Genomic DNA, 12,526 nt, shown 5'->3' with positions numbered 1-12,526 from the left:
TTTTCTGTCCAAGGAGCTCACGTCCAATGATCCACAGTGTAGGAATCCCTGCTAAAGTTGAGAAGTGTAGTTTGTGAAGTATGAATGAGGGTGGAGATAACAGAAGGAAAGTTTTCTTACAGTGCCTCAATGCTATGCTAATACTACGATACGTAACGATAATCGTTATTGTCATTGTCCCATACAAAACAACGAAATTGAAAAAATCTACATCAGACATTCAAAAACCAACAAGCCTGCTATCCCAGCTATCCCAGCCTGGTTAACCCCCTTAAAACTCTGATACCCCATAATTACATACAATATACTCCCATAGAGACTACCTTAAAGAGGTAAAGGTAAAGGTACCCCTGCCCGTACGGGCCAGTCTTGCCAGACTCTAGGGTTGTGCGCTCATCTCACTCTAGAGGCCAGGAGCCAGCGCTGTCCGCAGACACTTCCGGGTCACGTGGCCAGCGTGACAAGCTGCATCTGGCGAGCCAGCGCAGCACACGGAACGCCGTTTACCTTCCCGCTGGTAAGCGGTCCCTATTTATCTACTTGCACTTAGGGGTGCTTTCGAACTGCTAGGTTGGCAGGCGCTGGGACCGAACGACGGGAGCGCACCCCACCGCGGGGATTCGAACCGCCGACCATGCGATCGGCAAGTCCTAGGTGCTGAGGTTTTACCCACAGCGCCACCCGCGTCCCCAGAGACTACCTTACACTTCGTTTAAAACCAAAATCGCATTTGGATAAAAACTGTTTCTCAGCTAGTCCTAGTCCTAGTCTTTATAACCCTGGACCTTCTTCCAGAAGGCAGAAGCTGAAAGAGATCATTTCCAGGGTGCGCACTATCCTGCGCTATCTCTGTAGCTTTCTTATGGCACCTGGAAGCATAGATTTGATCCAAGGTGGGAAGAGTGCACCCAATTATTCTCTCCGCAGTCTTTACAACCCTGGACAGCATTGTTTTTTCCCTGACCTTGCAGCTCCCAAACCACACACACAGACCGTAAGTTAATACACTAAGAAGAATTGAACTGTGGAGTGGAAAGGGATCCCCAAGGGTCATCTAGACCAACCCCTTGCAATACAGGAACCTCAGCTAAAGTATCCGTGGCAGATAATCCATTAACACAAGGAGGCAGGATGGCCGTGAGGTTCAAATGGGCAATGGGAAGTTATTCTTCACACAATGGATATTTGACCGATGGAACTCAAGAGGTGGCAAGGGGCGCTGGGTTTGGTGGCTTTTTGAAAGGGTAGGACAAATCCATGGCGAATAGGTCTGTTAATAGTTAACGGTCTGGATCCACATTTGGAGGCAGCAGTTGCTGGAAGTCACAAGGGCACCTGGTTGGCCGCAGTGAGAACAGAATGCTGGACTGGATGGGCCCTTGGCCTGATCTAGCAGGCTCTTCTTATTGTTGAAACCATTCCATCATCCACGAAAAGCAGGCTGCCTCATAGTATAATCAGCTGGTCAGTGTTGACTTCAAGCTTCTCTAGGGTTATCCAGGCTTCGTTATTCCGATCAGAAATACTGGAATGTAGCTGATCCAAGCGGGGCTTGAAGTCCCCGTCCATCAGCTGATCAAGGGCGGCTTCAAGCACTGCTTGGGTCAGCTTGGATCTCCCTGTGAAATGTGCCTTGAACTCAGGCTCAAAATCAAAACCACTAGAATTCCTATATTACGCAAAAACAATTGGAAAAAACACATAAACGTAATAGGCCGTATAACAACATCTGTAAAGTTATTTACTAGAAACTACTTCTCAAAATTAGATACGCTTCTCATAATGTCAAAATCAACATCGTGACATAATGTATTAAAATGTAGCTTATACAGTTGACCACTGAATCAAGCATGTACAAAATGCAATTCCTATTTTGTCCCGTAGTACATTCATATTCTAATTTCTCCATCTTCTCTTGTCTTTTTCAATCTGACGTATTCCTTAGAAGAGTACAACATTAAATCATTTGAACACTGGCACTGGTAGATGCTGTCACAGGCAGACAAGGCAAGGATTCCTGGTTATTCCCCTGTTTCGCCCCAAGGAGCTTCATCAGCTGTGCGTGGTTCGTTACTGTATAAAAAAGCTTGTTGTTGTTGTTGTTTAGTTGTGTCCGCCTCTTCGTGACCCCTGGACCAAAGCATGCCAGGCACTCCTGTCTTCCACTGCCTCCTGCAGTTTGGTCAAACTCATGCTGGTAGCTTCGAGAACACTGTCCCACCATCTCGCCCTCCGTCGTCCCCTTCTCCTTGTGCCCTCCATCTTTCCCAACATCAGGGTCTTTTCCAGGGAGTCTTCTCTTCTCATGAGGTGGCCAAAGTCTTGGAGCCTCAGCTTCAGGATCTGTCCTTCCAGTGAGCACTCAGGGCTGATTTCCTTAAGAATGCAGAGGCTTGATCTTCTTGCAGTCCATGGGACTCTCAAGAGTCTCCTCCAGCACCAGAATTCAAAAGCATCCATTCTTCGGTGATCGGCCTTCTTTATGGTCCAGCTCTCACTTCCATGGAACTTATTCGTGATAAGCCCACCACCATGCATCATGGGAACAGAGGATTGACAAGTGGCCTGCTGTGTGTGTGTGTGTGTGTGTGTGTGTGTGTGTGTGTGAGAGAGAGAGAGAGAGAGAGAGAGAGAGAGAGAGAGAAAGAGATGAGTTTGAGCTCCGCCAGCTCAATTCACCCCTTGCCACCCTAGTTTTCTGTTTTGCTTTTCCACCAGGCACCTTCTGCCTTTGTTGTTTGACTTGCAGTGTGTGATTTCAGCCGGCAGATGTCCCTTTTCCTTGATGTGTCTGTTCACATCCTTGCCTTGGAGGTAGTGAAATTGTTGTTTTTCAGGGACTGATGTCTTCACCCCAATGCAAAGCACCTTGGCTAGAGAGGAAACAGGAACAGCTTAAGGGAGAGCTTTCCAAACTGTCTGTCATGATGACTTGAATGCTCCCCACACTCCTCCCAGGGCTGGAAAATGGTTAATTTAACCTCCAGTTTGCTAGTAAAACTGAATTACTGTATCTAAAAAAGTGTGTTGCCAACATGAAAAGTTTGGAAAGTTTAAGGACTCCCACTGGTGTGCAGCTGGCTGAAGCTACAGCACATCAAAAGGCAGCATCTTACAACAAAATACAGGATATATTTGCATTTTGGATAAGGGTTGTGTGAACACAGATGGAAAACCCACCTCTGGGAATGCATAAGGAGTGTGAACAGAGCTTTAGAGGAGCATATAAGGCCTCATTCATGCCACACATTTAAAGTGCTATTTTACTGCCAAAGATCTCTGGGAGCTGTAGTTCACTAAGGGCGCTGAGAGGTGTCAAAAAGCCCCTCTTCCTCCTCTCACAGAAGTACAATTCCCAGAGTTCCCTGGTGTTACGGTAAAATCTGGGTGCGAGGCTACTCTGCCACCCAGCTCGTCGGATTAAGTCCGTGAGTCCCTGCGGAGGAAAATGAGCTCAGCTGGAGACAGGAGCAAGCTGCAGAAGATCCAAGTTTATTGCGCAACAGGTTCAAGGCGAGATTGAACAGCGAGAAAGGGGTGACATGAACTTTTGAAACTTCCCTCCATGTCCCAGAATACAGTGCAAAATACATCCCAGTTACATCATCGATACATTAAGAAGAGGTTGGGTTATACAGGATTAACATATGGAGGAGGGAGGGGGAATATGCAGGGCTGGAGATATGCGCAGATAAGCACATCCTGAGTACCGGTGATGAGAAGACAATGGTCCATGTACTGGCATTGCCCAGAGGAAGGCTTGGCAGAGTGATTTGACAGGATTAGGGTCTTGACACCTTGCTTGAGGGATTATGGAGGACAGGGGAGGTGTCATGAAGTCCTAGAGAAATTGAGCAAATTGGCACGTTGAGTTTCTATGAATTTTATAGATTTTAGTCCCTTTTGACATTGACAATTGGAAATAAATGGATATATTGTAGCGAAGAAGAAGGTGAAGAAGGCATGCCCCCCCCTTCCGTATCACCTGGGAAGAGGCATTGATCGCTAAACCACTCTGGGCGTTTGTCGACTTGCTGCACAGGCATTCTCAATCTCTTTGAAGCCACCACAACTGGGACACATTTCGAGATGTCAGCAAAGCAATGTCTCTCTCTCCCGCTCATGCAATGCGAACCGAACTCAATTTCCAGAGAGGTAGAATCTACATCCCTCTCTTGCAGGAAAAGAACCAAGAGTCCTGTGGTGCCTTAAAGGTGAAGAAATGTTTATCATCACATTATTCAAGCCAAGCAATTTATTACGGCCAGAGACCAGTAATTACCCTGGCATAAGATTTCATAGACCACCGTCCACTGTATTAAATGCATGAAGCATTCTCCTCGATTGCAAGTCTACCACTCTCCATGGGAACGGAGGAAGAATTGTAGACAGTGAGATATCAGAGGGAAATGAGATGCAGGAAAGTTCAGCCCAGGTAATTTTGTAATTAGCGGTTGTAGAATACAACAAACAGCCCCGCTGGTTGAAACAGAAGATGCTGGCATGGGGGATGAAATATACTTGGAGTCGAGAGTGGATTTCATGCTCTTTATTCAGCTCATAGCGGAGAGGAGGAATGGAAGTTCCCCCAGAATGTCTGCTTTATATACATTATTTACACAATGGGCCCCACATGATTGGCTAATTCCGGGATTTACCTGTAGGCCAATCAGGTTGCGGATTCACTTCCACCTGGAGCTGAATTGGGTGGCTCCTGTGGTCCAATCAGACTGCTGCATTCTGAATCCTATTGTTCTAGGACCAATCAGACTGCTCCCTTTTGGATCCTATTCAACTCAGTACATTTTGGATCCTATTCAACTCCCCTCTAAGTTCCAGTCCTGCCCGGGAGGTCACATTCATAGTCCTCAAGGTACGCTGGCCGCCTATGTGTGCGTTGCGGCCTGGGGTGTTCCCTGGTCCGGGGTTCGGGTTCTGGTTCGGGTTCCGAGGATGCTGGCTGCGATGGGGCTGTTTGGTCTGGCGCAACTGGCTCACTCAGTCGTGGTTCTGGTTCCGGTGTCCTTTCAACCTCGTGGGTCCTCTCTGTATTTACTTTTTCTGCCTCTCCTGCTGGCCCCTCCTGTTCTATGGGCCTCACTGCCCCACTGTTCCCTTGGGACTCCTCTGACCTGTCCTCCTCCTGGTTTTCTCCCGGGAATCGTTGCCGTATCTGGTCGCAGTGGCAGCGCCAGCATTGCCCCCCATCCGTTACACCTCGTATGACATGGGGCCACTGACCCTGGTGACTGTGGCAGGTACCCATGCTGGGCCTGCCCCAAAATTATTTGCGTAGACTGGGTCCTGGGCCACGAAGGTCCGGGGGTTCCTGCTCCCCCCCCCCACTACCTCATCCTGAGCTCTGTTGGGGTGAAGGCGGTCCAGTCTGATTGCAAGGCGCCGACCCATTAGTAGTTCAGCGGGGGGCCCTTAGCACAAGTAGTGTGATAAAACTCCATCACGCTGAGTCCACAGGATAGGATTGAGCTGGTTGATAAATTGCAATTTAGTAGTTTCACACTGCAGTACAGTCTCCATTCAATAGGGCCACCTTACATTCAATAAACCCAAGAAAATGCCTTCCATGACAACACATCTTCCACCCTCCTTCATTCAAGGTTTTTAAAGAGACATTGGAGGGCGATCTGTCAGGGATTCTGCAGCTGTGATTCCTGCATTGCAGAGAGTTGGAGTAGATGACCCCTTGGGGTCCCTTCTAAGTCTACAATTCTATGGTTCTGTGATTCGAGGAGTGTATAGAAACATGCAGCTGCTCATCTCTTACAGTCTCAGCTGTGGTCAAATGCCTGTTGAAAAAGACACATTGTTGCAATATGCCGGAAGGGGTGCATTTCCAGCATGAGGGAGTTCCACAACTGGGGTGTCACCACAGAGAAGGCCCCGTCTCACATCCCAAACCCTAGCGCAGGGCTTGCCTTGCTGATCTTAAAGCTCTATTTGCACTGCAGTGCATTGCGTGGACCTCTGACTTCCAAATCTCATGCTACAATAAATACATTGGTTGATTTTATATAATAATAATAATAATAATAATAATAATAATAATAATAATAATAATTTATTATTTATATCCCGCCCATCTGGCTGGGCCTTCCCAGCCACTCTGGGCGGCTTCCATAAAAACCAAAAATACAGTAAAATCACACGTTAAAAACTTCCCTTATTTATTTACTCCATAGGGATAATGGGAAAAATATAATAATAGTAATAGTAGTAATAATAATAATAATAATAATAATAATAATAATAATAATAATATTTATACCCCGCCATCTGGCTGGGTTTCCACAGCCACTCTGGGCGGCTTCCAACAAAATATTAAAATGCAATAGTCTGTCAAACATTAGAAGCTTCCCTAAACAGGGCTGCCTTCAGATGTCTTCTAAAAGTCTGGTAGTTGTTGTTCTCTTTGACATCTGGTGGAAGGGCGTTCCACAGGGCAGGTGCCACCACCGAGAAGGCCCTGAGTGCTGGACCTCAGTGTCCGGGCAGAACGATGGAGGTGGAGACGCTCCTTCAGGTATTCTGGACCAAGGCCGTTTAGGGCTTTAAAGGTCAGCACCAACACTTTGAATTGTGCTCAGAAACGTACTTGGAGCCAATGTAGGTCTTTCAAGACCAGTGTTATGTGGTCTTGGCCATTCAAATGGTATGCATGGCCATTCAAATGGTATGCATGAACACTGTGTAAGCAGTGTTAATTTTTATAGACGCGGAGAAGGCCTTTGACAATATCTCCTGGAAATTTATGAAGGGAAATTTAAAAGAAATGGGACTGGGACAGGGTTTTGAGAATGGGATTGATGCAATTTATTCAGAACAAAAGGCTAAATTGATAGTTAACAATGTGGTTACAGAAGAGTTCAAAATTGAAAAAGGAACACGACAAGGCTGTCCTATCTCCCCACTGTTATTTATCTCGATTCTGGAGGTGCTCTTGAATATGATTAGAGGGGACCGGTTGGTGGAAGGAATTCAGGTCGGAGTGAAACAATATAAACTTAAAGCCTTTGCAGATGACCTAGTTTTGACCTTGCAGGAGCCAGAATCTAGTACGAAAAGAGTATTACAATTGATTCAAGACTTTGGTCGGGTGGCGGGATTCAAATTAAACAAACAGAAAACAAAGGTACTGGGAAAAAATTTGACAGATACAGAGTCAGAAAGGTTTCAGAGAGAGACAGAACTAAACGTGGTTAAAAAAGTAAAGTACCTAGGGGTAAACATAACAGCAAAAAATCTGAGTCTATTTAAGGACAATTATGATAAATGTTGGTCAGAAATTAAGAGAGACTTAGACAGTTGGACAAAACTGAAACTTTCTTTGTTAGGCCGAATTGCTGCTATCAAGATGAATGTATTGCCAAAAATGCTCTTTTTATTTCAAACATTACAGATTGTGGACAAGGCGGAGTGCTTCCGGAAGTGGCAGAGAGATATTTCCAAATTTGTCTGGCAGGGCAAAAAGCCCAGAATTAAGTTTAAGATATTAACTGATGCGAAAGAAAGAGGGGGCTTTGCCCTGCCAGACCTAAAGTTGTACTATGAGGCCGCAGCTTTCTGCTGGCTAAAAGACTGGCTACTTCTCGAAGACACTGATGTATTGGATCTGGAAGGTTTTAACAATGCTTTTGGTCCGCATGCATATTTATGGTATGACAAGGTTAAGATCAATAAGGCCTTTAAGAACCATATTGTCAGAAAGGCAGTGCTTAATGTCTGGATAAAATATAAAGACTTATTGGAAAACAAAACTCCAAGGTGGCTCTCACCTTTGGAAGCTAAGGCCCGAAAAAGACTCAATATGGAGGCCAAATGGCCAAAATATTGGGAAATACTAGAAAAAGATGGAGACAACTGGAAACTGCAGAGTTTTGAGAAAATGAAGGATAAAGTGCGAGACTGGTTACATTACGCTCAGATTAAAGAAATGTTTAAAAATGACAAAAAGTTAGGATTCCAGGTGGAGAAATCGAAATTGGAAACAGAACTGTTAGAACCTAGGACTAAGGTACTTTCAAGAATGTATAACTTGCTGTTAAAATGGAATACACAAGATGAAACGGTCAAATCGGTCATGATTAAATGGGCACAGGATATTGGACATAATATCATGTTTGAGGACTGGGAAAGGTTGTGGACCTCTGGGTTGAATTTCACTGCATGTAATGCTTTGAAAGAAAATGTTATGAAAATGATATATAGATGGTACATGACCCCAGTCAAACTCGCAAAAATATACCATTTGTCTGATAATAAATGTTGGAAATGTAAAGAGAATGAAGGAACATTCTTTCACCTCTGGTGGACCTGTCCTAAAGTGAAGGCCTTTTGGGAAATGATATATAATGAGCTGAAAAAGGTATTTAGGTATACCTTCCTTAAGAAACCAGAGGCCTTCCTTTTGGGCATTATCGGTCAGAGGGTGGCAAAGAAGGACCGAACTTTTTTCCTGTATGCAACAACGGCAGCAAGGATACTTATCGCTAAATACTGGAAAACCCAAGATCTACCTACACTGGAAGAATGGCAGACGCAACTGATAGGCTACATGGAACTGGCAGAAATGACTGGCAGAATCCGAGACCTGGGAGAGGAGAGGATGGAAGAAGACTGGAAGAAATTCAAGATTTATTTGCAAAAACATTGTAATTTGGTTGAATGTTAAGAAGGATGCTGGATCATAAATAATATGGCACCACTAAACTAGATGGAGTAATGAAGATGAGCTATGTAACAATTTAAAATAATTAAATTTTTTTGAATAATTATTAAATTATAGTTAAATTTCTAAGATTTGGTTAAAGGGGATTGGAGACCAGAAAATTAGATATAAGAGTAGAATCAAGATGATAAATTGCTGGCAAATTTTATTGGAATGAAGGTAGGAGCGGGAGATGAGAGGAAGTCCAAAGAAGTGGTGAAACTATGCTGAGATATATGTTATACTGTTTATTCTTATGTATTGTATTAAAAAATCTTAATAAAATTTTTTTAAAAAAAAAATATGTGATTGATTATGAGGGGTGGGGCTTACCTGCCTCCCCCCCAATATTTTGTTTAAGTTGGCACCCCTTGGGGAGCCAACTCCCATCTCTTGCGGGGGCCCAATTAGTGCCATTCCCTTCCGTTAAGAGTTTGGGTGTAATCCTTGACGCCTCCCTTTCCAGGGAGGCGCAGGTTGCAGCCACAGCAAAGGTGGTATTTTTCCATCTCCACCGTATTAAGCAGTTGGTCCCTTACCTTTCTCACCCTGATCTGGCCACAGTGATCCATGCGACGGTCACCTCCAGGCTTGATTATTGTAACTCGCTCTACGCAGGGCTGCCCTTGAAGCTGACCCAGAAACTCCAGCAGGTGCAGAATGCCGTGGCGAGGCTCCTTACGGGATCCTTGCCGTGGGATCACATTCATCCAGCGCTTTACCAACTGCACTGGCTCCCGGTGGAGTACAGGGTCAGGTTTAAGGTGCTGGTTTTGACCTTTAAAGCCCTATGTGGCCCAGGACCCACGTACCTATGGGGTCGCCTCTCCTGGTATGTCCCGTGGAGGACCTTAAGGTCCACAAATGACAACATTTTGGAGGTCCCAAGTTGCAAGGTGGTTAGATTGGTCTCAACTAGGACCAGGGCCTTTTCAGTACTGGCCACGACTTGGTGGAACGCTCTGTCACAAGAGACCAGGGCCCTGCGGGACTTGACATCTTTCCACAGGGCCTGCAAGACAGAGCTGTTCCGCCTGGCCTTTGCTTTGGACTCAGTCTGACCCTCATGTTTCCCTCCCCTTATGGTTTTGATCTATGGGCTACTTTTAAAATGAGGCTGCATTTTAAATTGCATTTTAACCTGTATTTTAAATTGGGTGTCCCCCCCCCCACTTATGCTTTTACCTTGATTTTATTGGTGTTAGTCGCCCTGAGCCCGGCTCTGGCTGGGGAGGGTGGGGTATAAATAATTTTTTTTTTATTTACCGTATATTTATTTATTTATTTATTTATGGACATCAAATGAAGCTGAATATTGGAAGGTTCGGGACAGATAAAAGAGGCAGAGGAAGCACAGAGTTAGACTATGGAACTCCCTCCCACAAGGCAGGGATATCCAGCAACATTAAAAGAGGATTAGACAAAGTCATGGAGGAGAGGGCTGTCGATGGCAACTAGCCAGTGCTGCTAGGCTCTGTCTTCCACAGTTGGAGGCAGCCATGCTTCTGAACACCAGTTACTGGAACCCACAGGAGGCGAGAAGATGGTCTTGCATTCGAATCCTGCTTGCTGGTTCCCCAGGGTCAGACCCTGTGAGAACAGGGTATGGAACTCGATGGGCTGCTGGCCTGATCCAGCGTGGGCTCCTCTCCTTTTCCGATGCCCTCCCCTCAAGGCTCTGCCTTTGCTTTTGCCCCCAGATGCCAAAGGGACCATCCGGGAGATCGTCCTTCCCAAAGGTCTGGACCTGGACCGGCCGAAGAGGACCAGGACTTCTTTCACCGCTGAGCAGCTCTACCGGTTGGAGCTGGAGTTTCAGCGCTGCCAGTACGTGGTGGGCAGAGAGAGGACGGAACTCGCCCGGCAGCTCAACCTCTCCGAGACGCAGGTGAGGGATGGGTGCCTTTGCCGAAGAAGGCATCGCTCTTTTCCACCCCACACTCTGATTCTTCCCTTACTCCCTTTCATTCTCTCTTCCTCCTCCATTCTCATTTTCTCTCTCTCTCTGAAATATACTCAGAGTCCTGGAGTGATTTCAAGCTCTTTATTGCAGCTGGTAAAACAGTGATTGAATTGGCCCCAAACCTCAGGCTTTTATAATAATAATAATAATAATTTATTATTTATACCCCGCCCATCTGGCTGAGTTTCCCCAGCCACTCTGGGCAGCTCCCAATCGAGTGTTAAAAACAATACAGCATTAAATATTAAAAACTTCCCTGAACAGGGCTTCAGATGTCTTTTAAAGATAGGATTGCTGCTTATTTCCTTCACATCTGAAGGGAGGGCATTCCACAGGGTGGGTGCCACTACCAAGAAGACCCTCTGCCTGGTTCCCTGTAGCCTCTCTTCTCTCAATGAGGGAACCGCCAGAAGGCCCTCGGTGCTGGACCTCAGTGTCTGGGCAGAACGATGAGGTTGGAGAAGCTCCTTCAAATATACAAGACCGAGGCCGGCAGCACATATACTAAAATTGGAATGATACAGAGAAGATTAGCATGGCCCCTGCGCAAGGATGACACGCAAATTCGTGAAGCGTTCCATATTTTTGTGGGGAAAAAATAAAATAAAAAAATTAAGGGACTTCCGGGTTGGTGCCTCCAGTAATGGCAGAATTCCTCTGATCGGGAGGAATTTGCCCCATGGGAATTTGGGTCTGGCCGCCACAGCGAAGGCGGAGACCCGCAAAAAATCACAGGCGGGAGAAGCCTGTGAGCGTGGGATTCGACGGGCACCTTTTGCGCCTCCCTTACTCGCGGGGAAACCCGGTTTCGGGGGTCCGGAGCGACGTGGGGTGAGCGGCGTGGTGCTTCGAATCATCTGCTTTTCCCATGGAGCAAAGCCGCATAGCTGTTGCCGGAGAGCGCTCACTTTTTCCTGTGGACAATTTGATTCTAAAGTAACTACCCGTGAGTAGAGCTGAAGTGGGAGAATTGGATTTTTAAACGTTTAATTTGGTATCGTAACGGGGAGGTTCAATACAGGAAGTCCACGTTCCCCTTTTGTAAATAGACTGAAGCAATGAGGCTGCAAGCTGAAGTCTTGGAAAGCCTATTGTAAAAGACTAAATTTCCATCGGTAAAGAACATTAAACCCCCCCTTGGAGGCAGGAGAAGAGGGGGGGGGAGTTGTGGACTGAATATGCCTGCAGGAGAGAGTGAAGAAAGTTAAAATACCGCCGCTCTGACCCTGGAAACGGGCTGCTAGCAGGACTGACGTCTTTTGGAATGTTCATTGACAGCGCTTAGAACGTTCATTGACAGCTAGCTAATAAGAGAAATACATTGTTTCTACTGTCTCCGGCTGCTTTTAAAAAGGAGTAAAAGTAACTGAAAATTGAAACTAACTTTGGATTCTTTGAACTGTGTTTAAAAGAGGACATTATTGATTAATATAAATAGAAACTGTTTCCCCCTAGTGGAAGCCTCTGAAACTGGTTGCTTTACAAGAGCTGGGCTAGGGGAATTTCCAGCTGCAAGATAAAAAACTGTGAGACTCTGGGACTGACCTTGAATCTTTTAAGTGCTATGGCAAATGGAAAGGAAAAAGCAGACCAGTCAACTGCAGAAAAAACATTAAGGTCTGGGAGGACTTTGCAGCAACCCAGGAGAGGCTCAACACCAGGCCTCCCTGCTTCTTCTGCGACTGCTTTTGCACTAGTACACTCAAAACCAAGAGGAATGTCGACAGAAGAGGCCTTAGCGGTTGCATTAAATAAGATAAATGATTCACTGGAACAGCTTAGCAAGAAAACAGATGCGACAAACAAGAAAGTGGACACTGCAACTATTAGTATAAATA

At 45.7% G+C, this 12,526-nt stretch overlaps 1 protein-coding gene across 1 annotated transcript in view; it reads left to right on the top strand.

The window, feature by feature from the left end:
• The window catches only part of VAX2 (ventral anterior homeobox 2), a 55,079-nt gene that overhangs the window by 28,602 nt on the left and 13,951 nt on the right, over positions 1–12,526 (top strand). Inside the window, exon 2 of the mRNA XM_079991127.1 lies at positions 10,426–10,613. Coding sequence (XP_079847253.1) covers positions 10,426–10,613 — 188 coding nt within the window. The remainder of the gene's footprint in view (positions 1–10,425; positions 10,614–12,526) is intronic.

Source organism: Podarcis cretensis (genome assembly GCF_951804945.1).
Source record: "Podarcis cretensis genome assembly, chromosome: 9".
NCBI lineage: Eukaryota > Metazoa > Chordata > Lepidosauria > Squamata > Lacertidae > Podarcis > Podarcis cretensis.
Note: the sequence above shows the minus strand (reverse complement) of the source record. Positions and strands in the feature narration are given on the sequence as shown.